Source organism: Caretta caretta, chromosome 8, assembly GCF_965140235.1.
Source record: "Caretta caretta isolate rCarCar2 chromosome 8, rCarCar1.hap1, whole genome shotgun sequence".
Lineage (NCBI taxonomy): Eukaryota > Metazoa > Chordata > Testudines > Cheloniidae > Caretta > Caretta caretta.
The window spans coordinates 11823862-11837779 of NC_134213.1; the positions used below are offsets into that span (position 1 = coordinate 11823862).

General features: G+C 42.5%; 1 protein-coding gene across 5 annotated transcripts in view; it reads left to right on the top strand.

Annotated features, from left to right (window-relative positions):
• Positions 1 to 217: 217 nt before the first annotated feature.
• MACROH2A1 (macroH2A.1 histone) overlaps positions 218 to 13918 on the top strand; it is a 71821-nt gene continuing 58120 nt past the window's right edge. For 4 of the 5 annotated variants that reach the window (XM_048860392.2, XM_048860395.2, XM_048860394.2 and 1 more), the window contains exons 1-2: positions 218 to 367; positions 12905 to 13105. In XM_048860392.2, coding sequence (XP_048716349.1) covers positions 12934 to 13105 — 172 coding nt within the window. In that variant the 5' untranslated portion in view covers positions 218 to 367; positions 12905 to 12933. Of the gene's footprint in view, positions 368 to 458; positions 480 to 12904; positions 13106 to 13918 lie in introns of those variants that run through there. The other variant, XM_048860393.2, reaches the window with a different exon arrangement.

Here is a 13918-nt window from a genome sequence, read left to right on the forward strand (position 1 = left end):
GCGCACAGCAGGAGGGGGGGGCTCTGCGCACAGGGTGGGTGAAACACGGGCTGGGGAATAGCAGAGGCGGGCGGGCGGGCAGGAGAAGCCGCGGGAGAGGGGGCCCCGCGCTCCCCTGGGCCCGCGGCCCGGCAGCGCCCGGCGGGGGCGGGGGCTCGCCACACGTTGCGGGCGGCGGCACCAGCGCAGCCGGCCCGCCCTGGCCCAGGCGGGGAGGGGATGTGACGAGGCGCTCGCGGTGCATTGTGGGAGCCCACCCCGCCGCTCTGGGGTCGACTTGTTCCAGTTCACACGGCGTCGGGCTGAGCCCAGCGAGCGGGACGGGCAGACGGGCCGGAGACATTGCGCTGCTGCCGGGAGCCGCCCGGTAAGTCGCCGGCGGGGTCGCTCCCGGGCTCCGGCCGTTGGGCTCCGCGCTGCCCGCGAGCTCGTTACCGGGCCGGGGGCGGTTGCTCTGTAACGTTCCCGTCTTGCCCCAGGTACAGCCGCCGGGCGGGCGCTCCCGGGCTACGCTGCTGGGGGGTGAGAGCGGGCTGCTCGCTGAGCCCGTTGGCAGCTGGGGCTTCGGGGAAGAGAAAAGAGCTTCCTGGACCCCTTCCTGGGAGCAAATCCTCCTGAAGCCCCCATCCCCTTCTCTGCCTTTCGTAAAACCGGGACGTCAGCTCCTTGCCCCCCAGGGTGGGGACAGGGGCGTTGTGGTCGCGTTGACTCCCAAGCAGGGGGGTGGTATTAAGGCTGGAAGGAGTCCAGTTGACACCCGGCATGACAGTGTGTTGCACAGCGATGAAAATGAATCTTGTATATGTTGAAACAAGCTCTTCCCCCTTCCCTCCTCCCCGGTTTCCTCCTTCTCTTTCCCACCGGGTCATTGGACAGGAGAAGATAATAATGTGTAGCGGCTGCCAAAAAAGAATGGCTGAAGAACAGTGGGAAGACATTTTTGGTACATTGCACTTCAGCCTGAGGAGACAATGGCACGAAGTTGTTTTATGATTGCAAAATGGGAAGGATGCAGCCTAGAAAGAACTAGCTGACATTTTAAAAACAGAGAGGGAACCTCCAAGTGGGAGAAGTAAATATTGTTCAAGGAATGGATACGGCACACGTTATTTTAGGACTGTCACTTCTTTTAAAGCCTGTGCAAATCTTCCTGGCAAACACATCACAATCCATGCAGTGTGGGCCTGGGTGTGGGTGTTTCTCACATGGGCTGCACCCTAAATGCATGTGCTGTATTGCATGCTGCAGGTGAATACAGGTTTCTCAGTCTCGGGAATAAGGCATAAAACAAAGTACATGGATTTAACTTGAAAACTGAAGAGTGTGTGTGTGTGAGAGAGAGAGAGGAAAATAAGAGGAGCAAATACACACAATTTGTGTGTGTTTAATCTAACAGTAGTCTTGTTTGCAATGCAGTCTTTAGAGGTAACTTTCAGAATGCCCCCATTTATAGTTGTAGCAGACATTTGGGGGCCAGATTTTGTTCAGTTAAACTGGTGTAAATCTGAAGTGACTCATGGAGTTAACTCAAAAAATCAGTGTATGTTTGAATGGTAGCAGCTTATGATTTCATATTTTGACCATTAGAATGAGCGTAACAATTTTTCTTAAGATTACAGTATAACTGTCATGTAGCAACAGGTGTGTAAGGAATTTTACAGCTGAGGCTTCTCTCCCATTCCTAAAGGTTTATGAGAAATAAATGAGCCAAATAGCAAGTTAGTCTGTAATTGGAGAATGAACAACTGGGTTCTTATGCACAGAATGGAAATAAGAGATTTAGGCATAAACACTATTACAATTTCTCTGACAAATCTATTTCTGTTATTTTAAATGCTGTTGGTTACTGTGAGAATTTCTACTGAGTAGACATTACAGGACAATTTCTCTGGACTGCTGTTGTTTTTATTTTGATTTTTTAAGCAGTTGAAGGAATTACCTTTAAATATTTTAGGGCCAAATTTTAATTGCAGGGCACTTTGTTGTTATGCTAGAACATGGCAAAAATGGTGTAAAAAAAGTGAAACCTTTTAGGCCACTTAAACTCCTAAGTGAAAACTTTATTTTAAATAAAATATTCTTTTGTCTGTTGAGTTGAATGCAAACTGTACACACCAGACCAAATCCTGCTCCACCTTTACAGTGGTGTAACAGAGGAGAATTGGCCAGCTGACATTAACACTGGAAGGTACTCTCAGGTGTTCCTGATTTTAGCTTTGTGTTAACAAAATTATAACTGCTACAAACATCAGTGTTTAGAAATTAAACATTCAGACATTTACATAAAGTGAAAATAAAATTCTCTTGGTGCTGCAGGACAAATTCCACTGAATAACAGGGAGCTCCTTAAAAAGATCCATTCTCTGCAGGACAGTTGGAATATTAACACTCCAGAACAATAGTTTGGATCCAAATTTCCCTCACTCTCAAAATAAGGAAACAATGATGTATATTTCACCTTACCATTTTAAAGGCCCCAATCAGTCCCCCTGCTCTGCATGCTTACAATGTAAGTATATGACAAGTAAAACAGTTGGAGGAAAGGAGAAGGCCTCAGAATTTTAAGAGCTGTGTTAAGAAGAGGGACACTGGCCCAGTGAGAAATCTGGGCAGCATTATGCTTGAAAGCAGGCACAGTGCTTTCCAGAGGTCTAAGTTGGGGAAGGGGAGCATAGCTATTCCCCCTCTTTACCCAACCATCCCTACTGGATGTTGCTGGGGAAGAATGGGAGGGAGGGATGGTCTGGTTCCATCTCCTTCTCCCTTCCCAGCCCACACTGGAGAGACTAATACCGGCATTCATCTTAATATAGTTCTTAACAGTGAAAGGAGTTAAGTGTGAGGATCAAATTGTGCCTGACATCTACTCAGGGGCAGGTGCTTGTACCCTCTCCTCTATTTGTGCACCTGCACAGGGCCAGGCAGTATTCTTGTCTATTTTTAAACTTATTCTAGCTCAGGATTTTGGCTGGGAAACATCCACATCAACTGTTTATTGCATTTTTGCCTGCTTCCAAAATAGTGGTTGTAGTAAAGGAATTTCTGAAACATTCTTTCCCTGAAACACATTGTCTGTCTTGACATATATCCCCAATTCTTAAATGGTTCAATGATTTAAAGTCCTTTCAGTCTTAATTTTATGCCTGCTCATGTACATACAGCATTTCTCTTACAAGAGGCTTCCTTTTTCCCCAGTGTCAGCACTTCCAAGAGTGGTCAACAGAGACAATAGTATATTTACATTAGTCTAATTATTTGCAGCAAGAAATGCCCTGCAAGGAATCATAGCACACCTCTAATACCATTCACACAGTCTCATTTATTTATTAAAAGGGAGCCGTTGCCTAAATATCTTGCAGCTTTGTAAAAAGCCCTTTTGTCAATATGCTAAAATTGTGTAACTATTTTCATTCTTGCACACAAACTTAGTGGAAATAAAACGACCATTAGCTTAAAAAAAAGTAAGTTTCCTTTGTTAGAAATATTTAGACACTTTCATTTGTTATGGAACCTCCATAAAATGAACAGCCATGGAGCACTGTAGTTGAGGAGAATTTGTCTTGATAGAGTTTTTCTGTGGATGTATTCATTTTTAACTGTATATTTTGATGTAATGCTTTTAGATGAGAAATGAATGTAGTAGGGTAGTAGTAGTATATGGGGGTTGTGGCCATTCTTGTTGTTTGATTCTTCCATACTGATTGCTGCCTCTTCACAGGCCAATAATAAAAAAGTTACTGCCTCAATAGAGGACTTAGTTTCATGTGAAATCATGTTGTTCTATCAAATCATTGCTTGCTTACTTGCTGATATAACCCTATTTATTATTTGTATTACTAATAGAAGTCTTAGTCAGGGACCAGGAATCCTACTGTACTAGGCTCACATATTAGAGACCATTTTATTCATGCTTTTAGACACTGTATTTTATAAAGTATTCCTAACTAGCTTCTGATTAGCTGAAGGACAGAGCAAGTCTGCAGTCAAAGATTATCAGAATGCAGCTTTTCAAGAGTAGTACAGTGAGCAATATACATCAGATGGGATGACAGCATTTACATTGTTACTGATCTGGGATGATGGAAAGAAAATGAACAGTATTGCAACAGAATTAATCTCTGCTGGAGCAAAAAACAAACATCTCTCTTTTGCCTTGATGGTGAAAGGAGGAGGGTGGGAAAGGCAAATGCCCGTGTTTCATCTTGATGTGTACCCAGTTGCAGAAGAACATTATCCTGTAAAACGTTCCCCTTGATATGCTTATATAAGAGCTAGTGAAATCTGTCATCTTTGTTTGGTGAGTATAATTAACATGTGGATGTAAGTATCTAATCAGACTAGTCACTGTCTCTGACCTGATTAGCATGAATGCTACTTGCTTGACTAAAATAGTCACTTAGAGTCAGCACTTGATGACTTTTAATAGCAAGTTATTAGCTTGACCCTCTTACCAGACGTTAATTTGGTATTGGCTAAACTAATGTCAAATGCAGGGTATGACAGCCACCTGTTATTATGTACCTTTTTACCAAGATGTGCACTGTGTGATGTGAATTGTATGATGCTTAGGCTTTCAAACAAGGAAGACCTCCGTGTGCATCTGGAGTGTATATTAAAAGTGTGCCTTTGACTGCAATGTATGCATTCTTCACATACAGTGTTGAATTCAACCAAGAATATCCTAGCCAGTTTCAAGCATGAATTAAAGAAGTAGAGCTGAATTATCCTGACTTGCAGAGGTACAGCTGAGCATTGAGCCTATTGACCTCAGTGAACTTAAAGCTGATTCACACTGGTATAGGTCAGAGAAGAGTAAAGCCCATAGCTTGTGTTTGTTCTTTTCTTTCTTGTTAGTTATTTTGATGGGGGATGGAATCCTCCTAAGGGCTTGCCCCACTGAAGACAATGGGAGTCTCAACATTGGTGGTTATTAGTGTAAACGTTAAGCTTTTAAGAAAATTCATGGCTGAACCACTGACTGGTACGTTATTAGGGATCTAACTCATCTAGTCTGTCTTTATTCTTGATCCAGAAGTATCTGTAATATAAATCTCATACTTTTGCTCTATGTCAGTGTGTCACAGTCAGAATAGAGTTGTATTCCCTACACATTCGCGGAAGTTTGCCAAATATTGCAATGGAAAGTCAGTGGAGAAAGAAGAGGAATGCGCCTATTACATGTGTTCTCTGATTTATTTATTTATTTATTTATTTAAATCTTGTAACAACTGTTGAGCACTCTATGCAGTTCCTTTTGGTTAGCTTTACCTTGTGTGCAGTGACTCAGCAAACTGCCCTAGGTTTCATGAAAGTTGGCAGCATTTCAGAGTTTGTTTTACAGTCAAACTGTTTGTGAGCACCATGTAAAGTAAAATAGAATTTTCTTCAGCATCAGACCTATGGCCATTATCTTTACATCTGTATTTTCAATAAGTATGTTTATTTTGGCCATTGCAAATTAAATCCCTCCTCTGCCTCCAGCCTCTTCCAATCATGTACAAGTTATACAACCTGATACTCACAAATCCATAGTTAGAATTGAAGGGATCTTTTAAAACTTTGTCTTATTTTTATCCCTTTTATGTTAAGCAGATGCCAGAATAAAGGAGGGTATTAGAGCTTCAACTAGGAATTCCCTAAAACTTTTTTGCATTTACAAATTGAGTAATTCCATGTATACATCAAACAAACAAACTCATCCTCTCAGCTTGCACTATATTTTTCTGATTAGGTAATCAGTTGTTGTCTGATCACCTCACAGTACACTTATTTTTTGATTCTTAGTGTAGGTCCATGGTTACAATTAATGTTAGCAGGAGCTACTTGTGGTCATGCGGAAATAATGTTAAAGCAAGCATAGTATGGAAAAAATACTACCCATTGTGTATATATCACTAGTAGCTAAAATCCTACGCTGTCACATGGATGTGGCAGTTGGACCAAGTAATCCACCAGCTGTACATTCTCCCTCATACAGCCAATGAAACTGTTACATGCGGACTAACTGTAGAGTAATGGTGGTGGTTGGTTGAGTTATCTCTGATATCACAATGGTCTAGCACTCTTGGCATGGCCCAGATACACGCCTTGCACAAGTTTACATCAAAGTTAAAATGGCAGAGAATTTAAAAATTGGATGGTAAAAGACCACAGATCCCAGTGATGATCGAACTTGGTGATATTCTGAACAAAGAGAGCTCTCAACCATGCTTGTAGCCGTTTCCATCACTTCACGCTGACTCATATATTTTAGGCTTCAGAGTTACACACAGAGTGACAATCCTAGACTCAGTCTTGTTATATACATTGCATCTTGAAGGTGCTTACTATGAGCACAGAAGCCTCGAATGTTATACATTAATGGGAAGATTATTCTACTGAGTAAGAACTACAAGATGGGTTGGAAAGCACCAGCCAGGCTCTTTTCTGCTGCCTTTGCTCAAGCCCGATAATGGAAGTTGAATTGATAACGATCGATGACAATTGGCAGTAAGTTAACGACAACCTTAGCATCACTCAAATAGACTTTCTATATCCACAGACAATGACGTAGGTACAATCTGCTTCCACATATGAAGGAATAACTTTCATAACTCACATCTCCATCTCTCATGAGTTGAGTCATTTTCTTGGTGGTAGAAATAAAAGTGTAATGCCATGTGGTCCCATTGTACTGTACATTGTGGCACTCTACCACGACAGTCCATGTAGGTCTTCAGTTTGTATTTTGAAAAATCAGATACGCTGTATTTAACACCAATTCAGTCAAAATGTCAGAAAAATGCTATTTTGCTACATATTTTACTCTTACGAATTGGGCTCCAAGTGTTAGCCACTCAGGGCTAGATCAAACATGCACCCTCCCCTCCCCCCGGTGCACGTGCGCACACACACAGTAAAATCCACAGGGGCACTAAGGGAAGGAAAACTGAGACTCTTTCAGATTCCCCTCCAACCATTCCAAAGGAGAGACTGCCCCATGGAGTAAGTTGCCAGATTGCATAAATCCAGAGACTGGGGCCACCTGTAGAGAGGCTTTGTGGAAACTGGCATCCGTTTCAGTGAAGCCACATTGCCAAAGAATGGCAGCCAAGCTACCAGGGCCTCCATGGGCATGGCTGCCCCAGCATCTCCTACATGGGGGGTTTCTCACCTCAGACAGGACACAAAATATAGCCTAAGAAACTCCAGGGTGCTGCTGGGAGGATGTGCTCCCCTGTCCAATACCTCACTGCTGCTCATTGACCTACCCTGTTCCATGTGGGAGGGGTGAGACATGCACTGAGATCTTGGAAGTATGGTCCTACCTGAATTCTTCTGCCCCTTCTCTGGGTGTCAGAGCTATAGGAACAAATCTACAGACACAAGCATTTGGATTGTATATTTTTTCAAAAGTTTCTAGAGCAGAAGTGGGCAAACTATGGCCGCGGGCCACATCCGGCCCGCGGGACCATCCTGCCTGGCCCCTGAGGTCTGGGCCGGGGAGGCTAGCCTCCAGCCCCTCTCCCCGCTGCTCCCCTCACCTGCCCACCTCCCAGGCTTTCCAATAAGCCAATCCTGCCGCTCTGAGCGGCATGGGGAGCGGGGGTTGGATAAGGGGCAGGAGGTTTGCGGGCGCGATCAGGAGACAGGGAGCGGGGGGGTTGGATGGGGCAGTAAGGGGACAAGGAGCGGGGGGGTTGGATGGGGCAGGAGTTCTGAGGGGGGCAGTCGGGGCGGATGGCGCGGGGGCCAGGCTGTTTGCGGAGGCACAGCCTTCCCTACCTGGCCCTCCATACCATTTTGCAACCCCGATGTGGCCCTTGGGCCAAAACGTTTGCCCACCCCTGTTCTAGAGGTCCGACAATACTATTTGAAATTAATTGTTTGGCCAAGTATAAAAATATCCCATATGCCAGCCTTTAGAGCGGCATAGCACTCTTCAAAACATAAGTAGAGCCACTCTAAACTTCACTAATGACTAGCAGGCCCATTGCAGGTTAGAGTTTTTCAAATTGGTGAACAGGAGGCAAACTGTAACCTGCTAAGCCAGACTGGGCACTAAAGAAATACAGGCCTTGGAGCCGCTCCTCGTAAGCTGCTGTGGAGTAGCTTTGCAGAAGAAACTTTAGCCCAATGGGTGAAGTAGACTCCATGGAACATTCATATACCCCTGCCAATTGGAGGGTGAGTGGAAAGGAGAATTTATTCAGCCCCAGCATTTTTGAAAAACTGGGAAGTTCTGTTTCACAGGGGCTCTCTCTATAGCTGTGGAGGAGCCTAGATTTGCCTCTAAATGAATAATCACCATTTGGAAGCAAGGCTAATGCATCACAAGATGCATTTTTTCCACTTACTGTGACAGTTAATGTTCAGTTTTCATTTATGACCATGCTTCATTCATTAAATGTTCACTTCACTAGTAAATGTTCTGTTGTAGAGTTGGAAAAATGAAGTTCTGGTAATGTGGCATCTCATTACAGCCTCAGCTAATAAATCCTTGCTGAGAGACTGTCGGATGTTTGCATATTTTAGATTGTGTGAACAAGCAAAGTTTACTTGTATTTGTAAAATAGCTGGTATTTTGTTTTCCACCAATAGCTTTGTTTGAAAACTATGTACTGAAGATTCCAGCATAGAATAACACATGCATAAATGTTGCTTTAATTGAATTGCAAGTACTTCAGAACATGCCATATACTTTTGGGGATTTCATATTTATAGAATCATAGGACTGGAAGGGACCGTGAGAGGTCATCTAGTCCAGTCCCCTGCACTCATGGCAGGACTAAGTATTATCTAGACCATCCCTGACAAGTGTTTGTCTAACCTGCTCTTAAAAATCTCCAATGATGGAGATTCCACAACCTTCCTTGGCAATTTATTCCAGTTCTTAACCACCCTGACAGTTAGGAAGTTATTCCTAATGTCCATCCTAAACCTCCCTTACTGCAATTTAAGCCCATTGCTTCTTGCTCTATCCTCAGAGGTTAAGAACAACAATTTTTCTCCCTCCTCCTTGTAACAACCTTTTACATACTTGAAAACTGTTATCATGTCCCCTCTCAGTCTTCTCTGTTCCAGACTAAACAAACCCAATTTTTTCCATCTTCCCTCATAGGTCTTGTTTTCTAGACCTTTTATCATTTTTGTTGCTCTTCTCTGGACTTTCTCCGATTTGTCCACATCCTTCCTGAAATGTGGCACCCAGAACTGGACACAATACTCCAGTTGAGACCTAATCAGCACGGAGTAGAGCTTCTCATGTCTTGCTTACAACACTCCCGCTAATACATCCCAGAATGATGTTTGCTTTTTGTGCAACAGCGTTACACTGTTGACTTATATTTAGCTTGTGGTCCATTATGATCCCCAGACTCCTTCCTAGGCAGTCATTTCCCATTTTGTATGTGTGCAACTGATTGTTCCTTCCTAAGTGGAGTACTTTGCATTTGTCCTTATTGAATTTCATCCTATTTACTTCAGACCATTTCTCCAGTTTGTCCAGATCATTTTGAATTATAATCCTATCCTCCAAAGCACTTGCAGCTTGGTATCGTCCGCAAACTTTATAAGTGTACTCTCTATGCCTTTATCTAAATCATTGATGAAGATACTGGACCCAGAACTGATCCCTGCAGGACCCCACTTGTTTTGTCCTTCCAGCATGACTCGGAACCACTGATAACTGCTCTCTGGGAACGGTTTTCCAACCAGTTTTGCACCCACCTTATAGTAGCTCCATCTAGGTAGCATTTTCCTAGTTGTTTATGAGTATGTTAGTTATATTTGTTCCTTGCTTTCAATGAAGGCCATCTTTTTTACATACCATAATTAGCCAGCTTGCAATGGAGACCTTCAGTACTTCCACACCCAGAAGAGCCCCTGTGGGGAAGAAAAATTATATTTCTCTACTTCTGCTTTTCAGTTAGGAAATGAGAGAAACTAAAACCCACCCAGTTTTTTTTTAAACTTCCTCCCCTGCTTTTCCAATGCTTTGGTTTAGTGAAAACATGGATAATATTTTGTTAAAAGTTTGATGGAGTTAGCATCTGTAGAATTGATGGGAACCCAAATTGAGATTGACTGTAAAAATATTTGCTAGTAGGGCTATAGTAGGTAGAAAAATGGTTTATACAATTCCAAGTTGGAGCTGACAAAGAAACCACACCATTTTGCTAAGAGCATGCAACGAGACAGCACTTAGTAGATGGTACTGTTTTAAATAAAGTTCAAAAATCAGATTTAAAAGTCGTGGTTTTAAAAGGGGATGTAAACTAATTTGGGTAATTTCCCAAAGCAACGAGGCCAGCTTTTGCTGTCATATTCACTGATGAGCTGTTATGGCAACTGGCTCAGTTTGGTGGGAGCTAGCAGAAGTGGTTTGATATTTTTTTTCCCCTCCAAGGTTGTCTGACTTTGTTTTTGAACAAAGTCAGTTTCATAACACTAATATAACCTGTGTCAAAGTGAATAGTCTAGAGCTAGATTTTGTTTGCCTTCAGCAGGCAATAAAACACTCATTGATTTCACTCAGTCTTTCGCGCAGGTATTGAATTGTTGAGGAATACAGCCCTCCGTGCAAGTGGGAGGGAAAGAGCATGTTCATTAGATGTTTAAAATAAGGTCGTAGTCATAAGAAGTAATCCTAATTTGAGACTGATGCAATCTGGTGCTCAGTGACTAGTTGGGATTTGAAAGTCTGCAAGGTATGTCAGCACACATCAGAAGCCTTATAGCCAAAGTTGCAGAATTTAAAAATATGGTTGGGTGAACCTGTTTTACCTAATTTTGAACTCAGTCATTGTGTGTTTCAAGTTTGACACACATGGTATTAGGTTTGTGTTCCACTGTAAAGAGATTGCACAGAAAAAAAAATCCAGTTGAAGAACAGAATGAAAAATGGAGCAGAGCATTAGCCGAGTGAAGAATAAACACAAACTGTGAAAAAAGGAGAGAAAAAAATTTACACTGAAAAACCTGTCTAACAGGTGCTCATTTGTGCCAGGCTGGATTTGGGGCAGGAGATGGGAGGACTAGGGGCTGTATCGCTAATAGACCATTGGTTTCCGTCTGGCTAATAAAATATTTCTTTTAAACTCAATCTCCTTTCTGAGAAAAAAAATCTCATTACTATATGTGTATTATGGGGAGCAGTGGTGGGGAGGAGAAGAGAATCATGAACTGGTTTTACAAACCAGTAGCCCAACCCCCCAAAAATATTTTGGGAACTTGGGAGCTCTCAGGCTCTATGGGGCTTTGCCTGTTTCTGTTTAAAAGTTATACTCTGGCAAGTATCAAAAGGTAACAAGGCATTTGCCAGAAGTATCAGCAGCAGGTTTCTATACTGCAGTAAATTAAAATACGGTTATCAGACATCTGTCGTGTGTACAGACTAGTCATATTAGGGGAAGAAAGGAATCAGATTGAAGTTTATCAAATTCCTGGAGTCGATGTCTCAGTGGTTTGAGCATCAGTTTGGAGACAGCTAGATTCCTATGAGTTCATCTCATCCCTCTGTCCTTCCAAAACAGCTAAACTACAGGAGTTATAGTTTACTATGCATGGGTCTTCTGCGGAACTTTAAACTGAGTGCTGCTCTTCTGCAGGGACCTAGAATCATACAAGTATAGGGCTGGAAGGGACTTTGAGATTATCGAGTCCAAGGTTTCTCAGACTTCATTGCACTGTGACCCCCACCACAAAATTGGACAACAAAAATTACTACATGACACCGGGAAGAGGGACCGATGCCTGAGCCCAACTGCCCCATACAGTGGGGTCAAAGCCCAAGCTCGACCGCCCTGGGGAGGGGCCAAACCTTGAGGGCTTCAGCCCTGGGCTGGGAAGTTGCAACCTGAGGCCCGTCGCCCAGGGCTGAAGCCAAAGCCTGACTCCTGCCACCCAAGGATGAAGCCCTGGGGCTTTACCTTCAGCCCTGGGTGGTGGGGCTTGGACTTTGGCTTCATGCCCATGTGCCAGCAAGTCTAACGCCAGCCCTGGTGACCCCATTAACATGGGATTGTGACCCACTTTGAGTGCTGACCCACAATTTGAGAACTGCAGAGGTAGGGCCCTTTATACCTAGACATCTGTTGCTTGTATATCTGGCCTTAACAATAATTTAATCTGGATAGGCATTAGTGCAGGCTGTTACCCAGTTTTGTGCACACACAATCATGGTAATTGCACCTACACATTAGCAGCACAATTATATACTGTACTTTGAAAATGTAGCCAATGGCTTTTTCCATAAGAGTAGAGGTTTGCTCGGTGTCTTTGGTCAAAATTTTCCTTCTCTTCACTCTCAAGCCCTGTTTTACTATGACTGCCATGATTCACCTCAGAGATGGCTGCATTCAGTGATACTTATCTATGGTAAAATCCTTTAGGATCTTCAAGGATAAGAGGAAGCTCTAGATGAATGTAAATATTGAAAGGTCTGATTTCTCACCAGCCAATCTCTGGATCACACATTTTGTATTATAAACAAAGTTATGGCAAGTAAAATTCACCATTTTAAGGAGTTCAGAGTAGCAGCCGTGTTAGTCTGTATTCACAAAAAGAAAAGGAGTACTTGTGGCACCTTAGAGACTAACCAATTTATTTGAGCATAAGCTTTCGTGAGCTACAGCTCACTTCATCGGATGCATCAATGGAGTATCCACTATAGAACAACTTGTAAAACTTTATGTGGATAAGTTTTAGGCACCTTTCATACAACTCTAAAATGCCAACTTCAAAGTAACAGTTCAACATAGCTAAAATTCAGCATATGACATTTTAGCAGTCAAAAAATCTGTTGATTTTGTCACTGATGAAAAAATGAGTTGTACTCTTTCCATGGATGCAAGAATAATAGTCATCTGAAAGCATTAAGTGTTGTATTCCTTACTGGTAATCTTAATTTTTCCTTTGTTTACAGTGTGCTGTTCTAGACCCAATATAGACAAAATGTCCAGCAGGGGTGGAAAGAAGAAGTCAACCAAGACTTCCCGCTCAGCGAAGGCTGGAGTCATATTCCCTGTAGGAAGAATGCTACGTTATATTAAGAAAGGTCACCCAAAGTACAGAATTGGTGTTGGTGCCCCTGTGTACATGGCTGCTGTACTCGAATACCTGACTGGTAAGTTTGATAGAACAATGCAAAATAGCAGCAGTGAGAATTAAAAATGCATAAATAGAATTCCTACAATATGCAAGCAATCAGAAAAACTAGTTCTGCAGATTTATGAAAGGCTAAAATAAGATCTAGTTCAGTTGTACCTATAGGCCCAAACTACCAGGTCCAGACCTAGATCAAAGTTTCCTTATTTTGACGGCATTCCAATCCTGAGTTTTGGTTTAGGCTGTTATAAAATCCTTATCTTGCGCATAGCTTTTCTAACGGTTTCTCATGGACCTCAGTAAGTGTTAATTGAACTCTCAGTGCTGTACTCCTGTTTGGTCCCATTCTTGCACCTAATCTTTTTGTTCATGTTGTATTTGTCTGTTAGAATGTAAGCTCCTTTGGGCAGAGGACTTGTCATCTTCCATGTTTATACAATGCTGGGTACACTTTCAGCATTGTACGAACATGAGATGTATCTTAACTTCCAAATTCAATCCTTGTTGGAGGTGAACTGATCATTTTTGCTGATTATGAATTTGAGACATATGGCTTTACAGTTAGACTTAATCAGCAAACTTGTGCTTGTGCACTCTATCCAGCTGCACCAAATCAGCACAGCTTATTTTCATTTATAGTCTTTCTATTGCTACCATCATTGGAGTGCACAAGGACCTTAGAAGCAATTAAATTATCCTCATAATGCCTTGTTGGGGTAGGTAAGTGCTATTTTCCCCATTTTACAGATTAGGACTTTGAGTTGCACAGAGATTACATAACTTTCCTATGGTTTCATAGGATTTGGCAGAAGTGGAAATAGAATCTGGATCT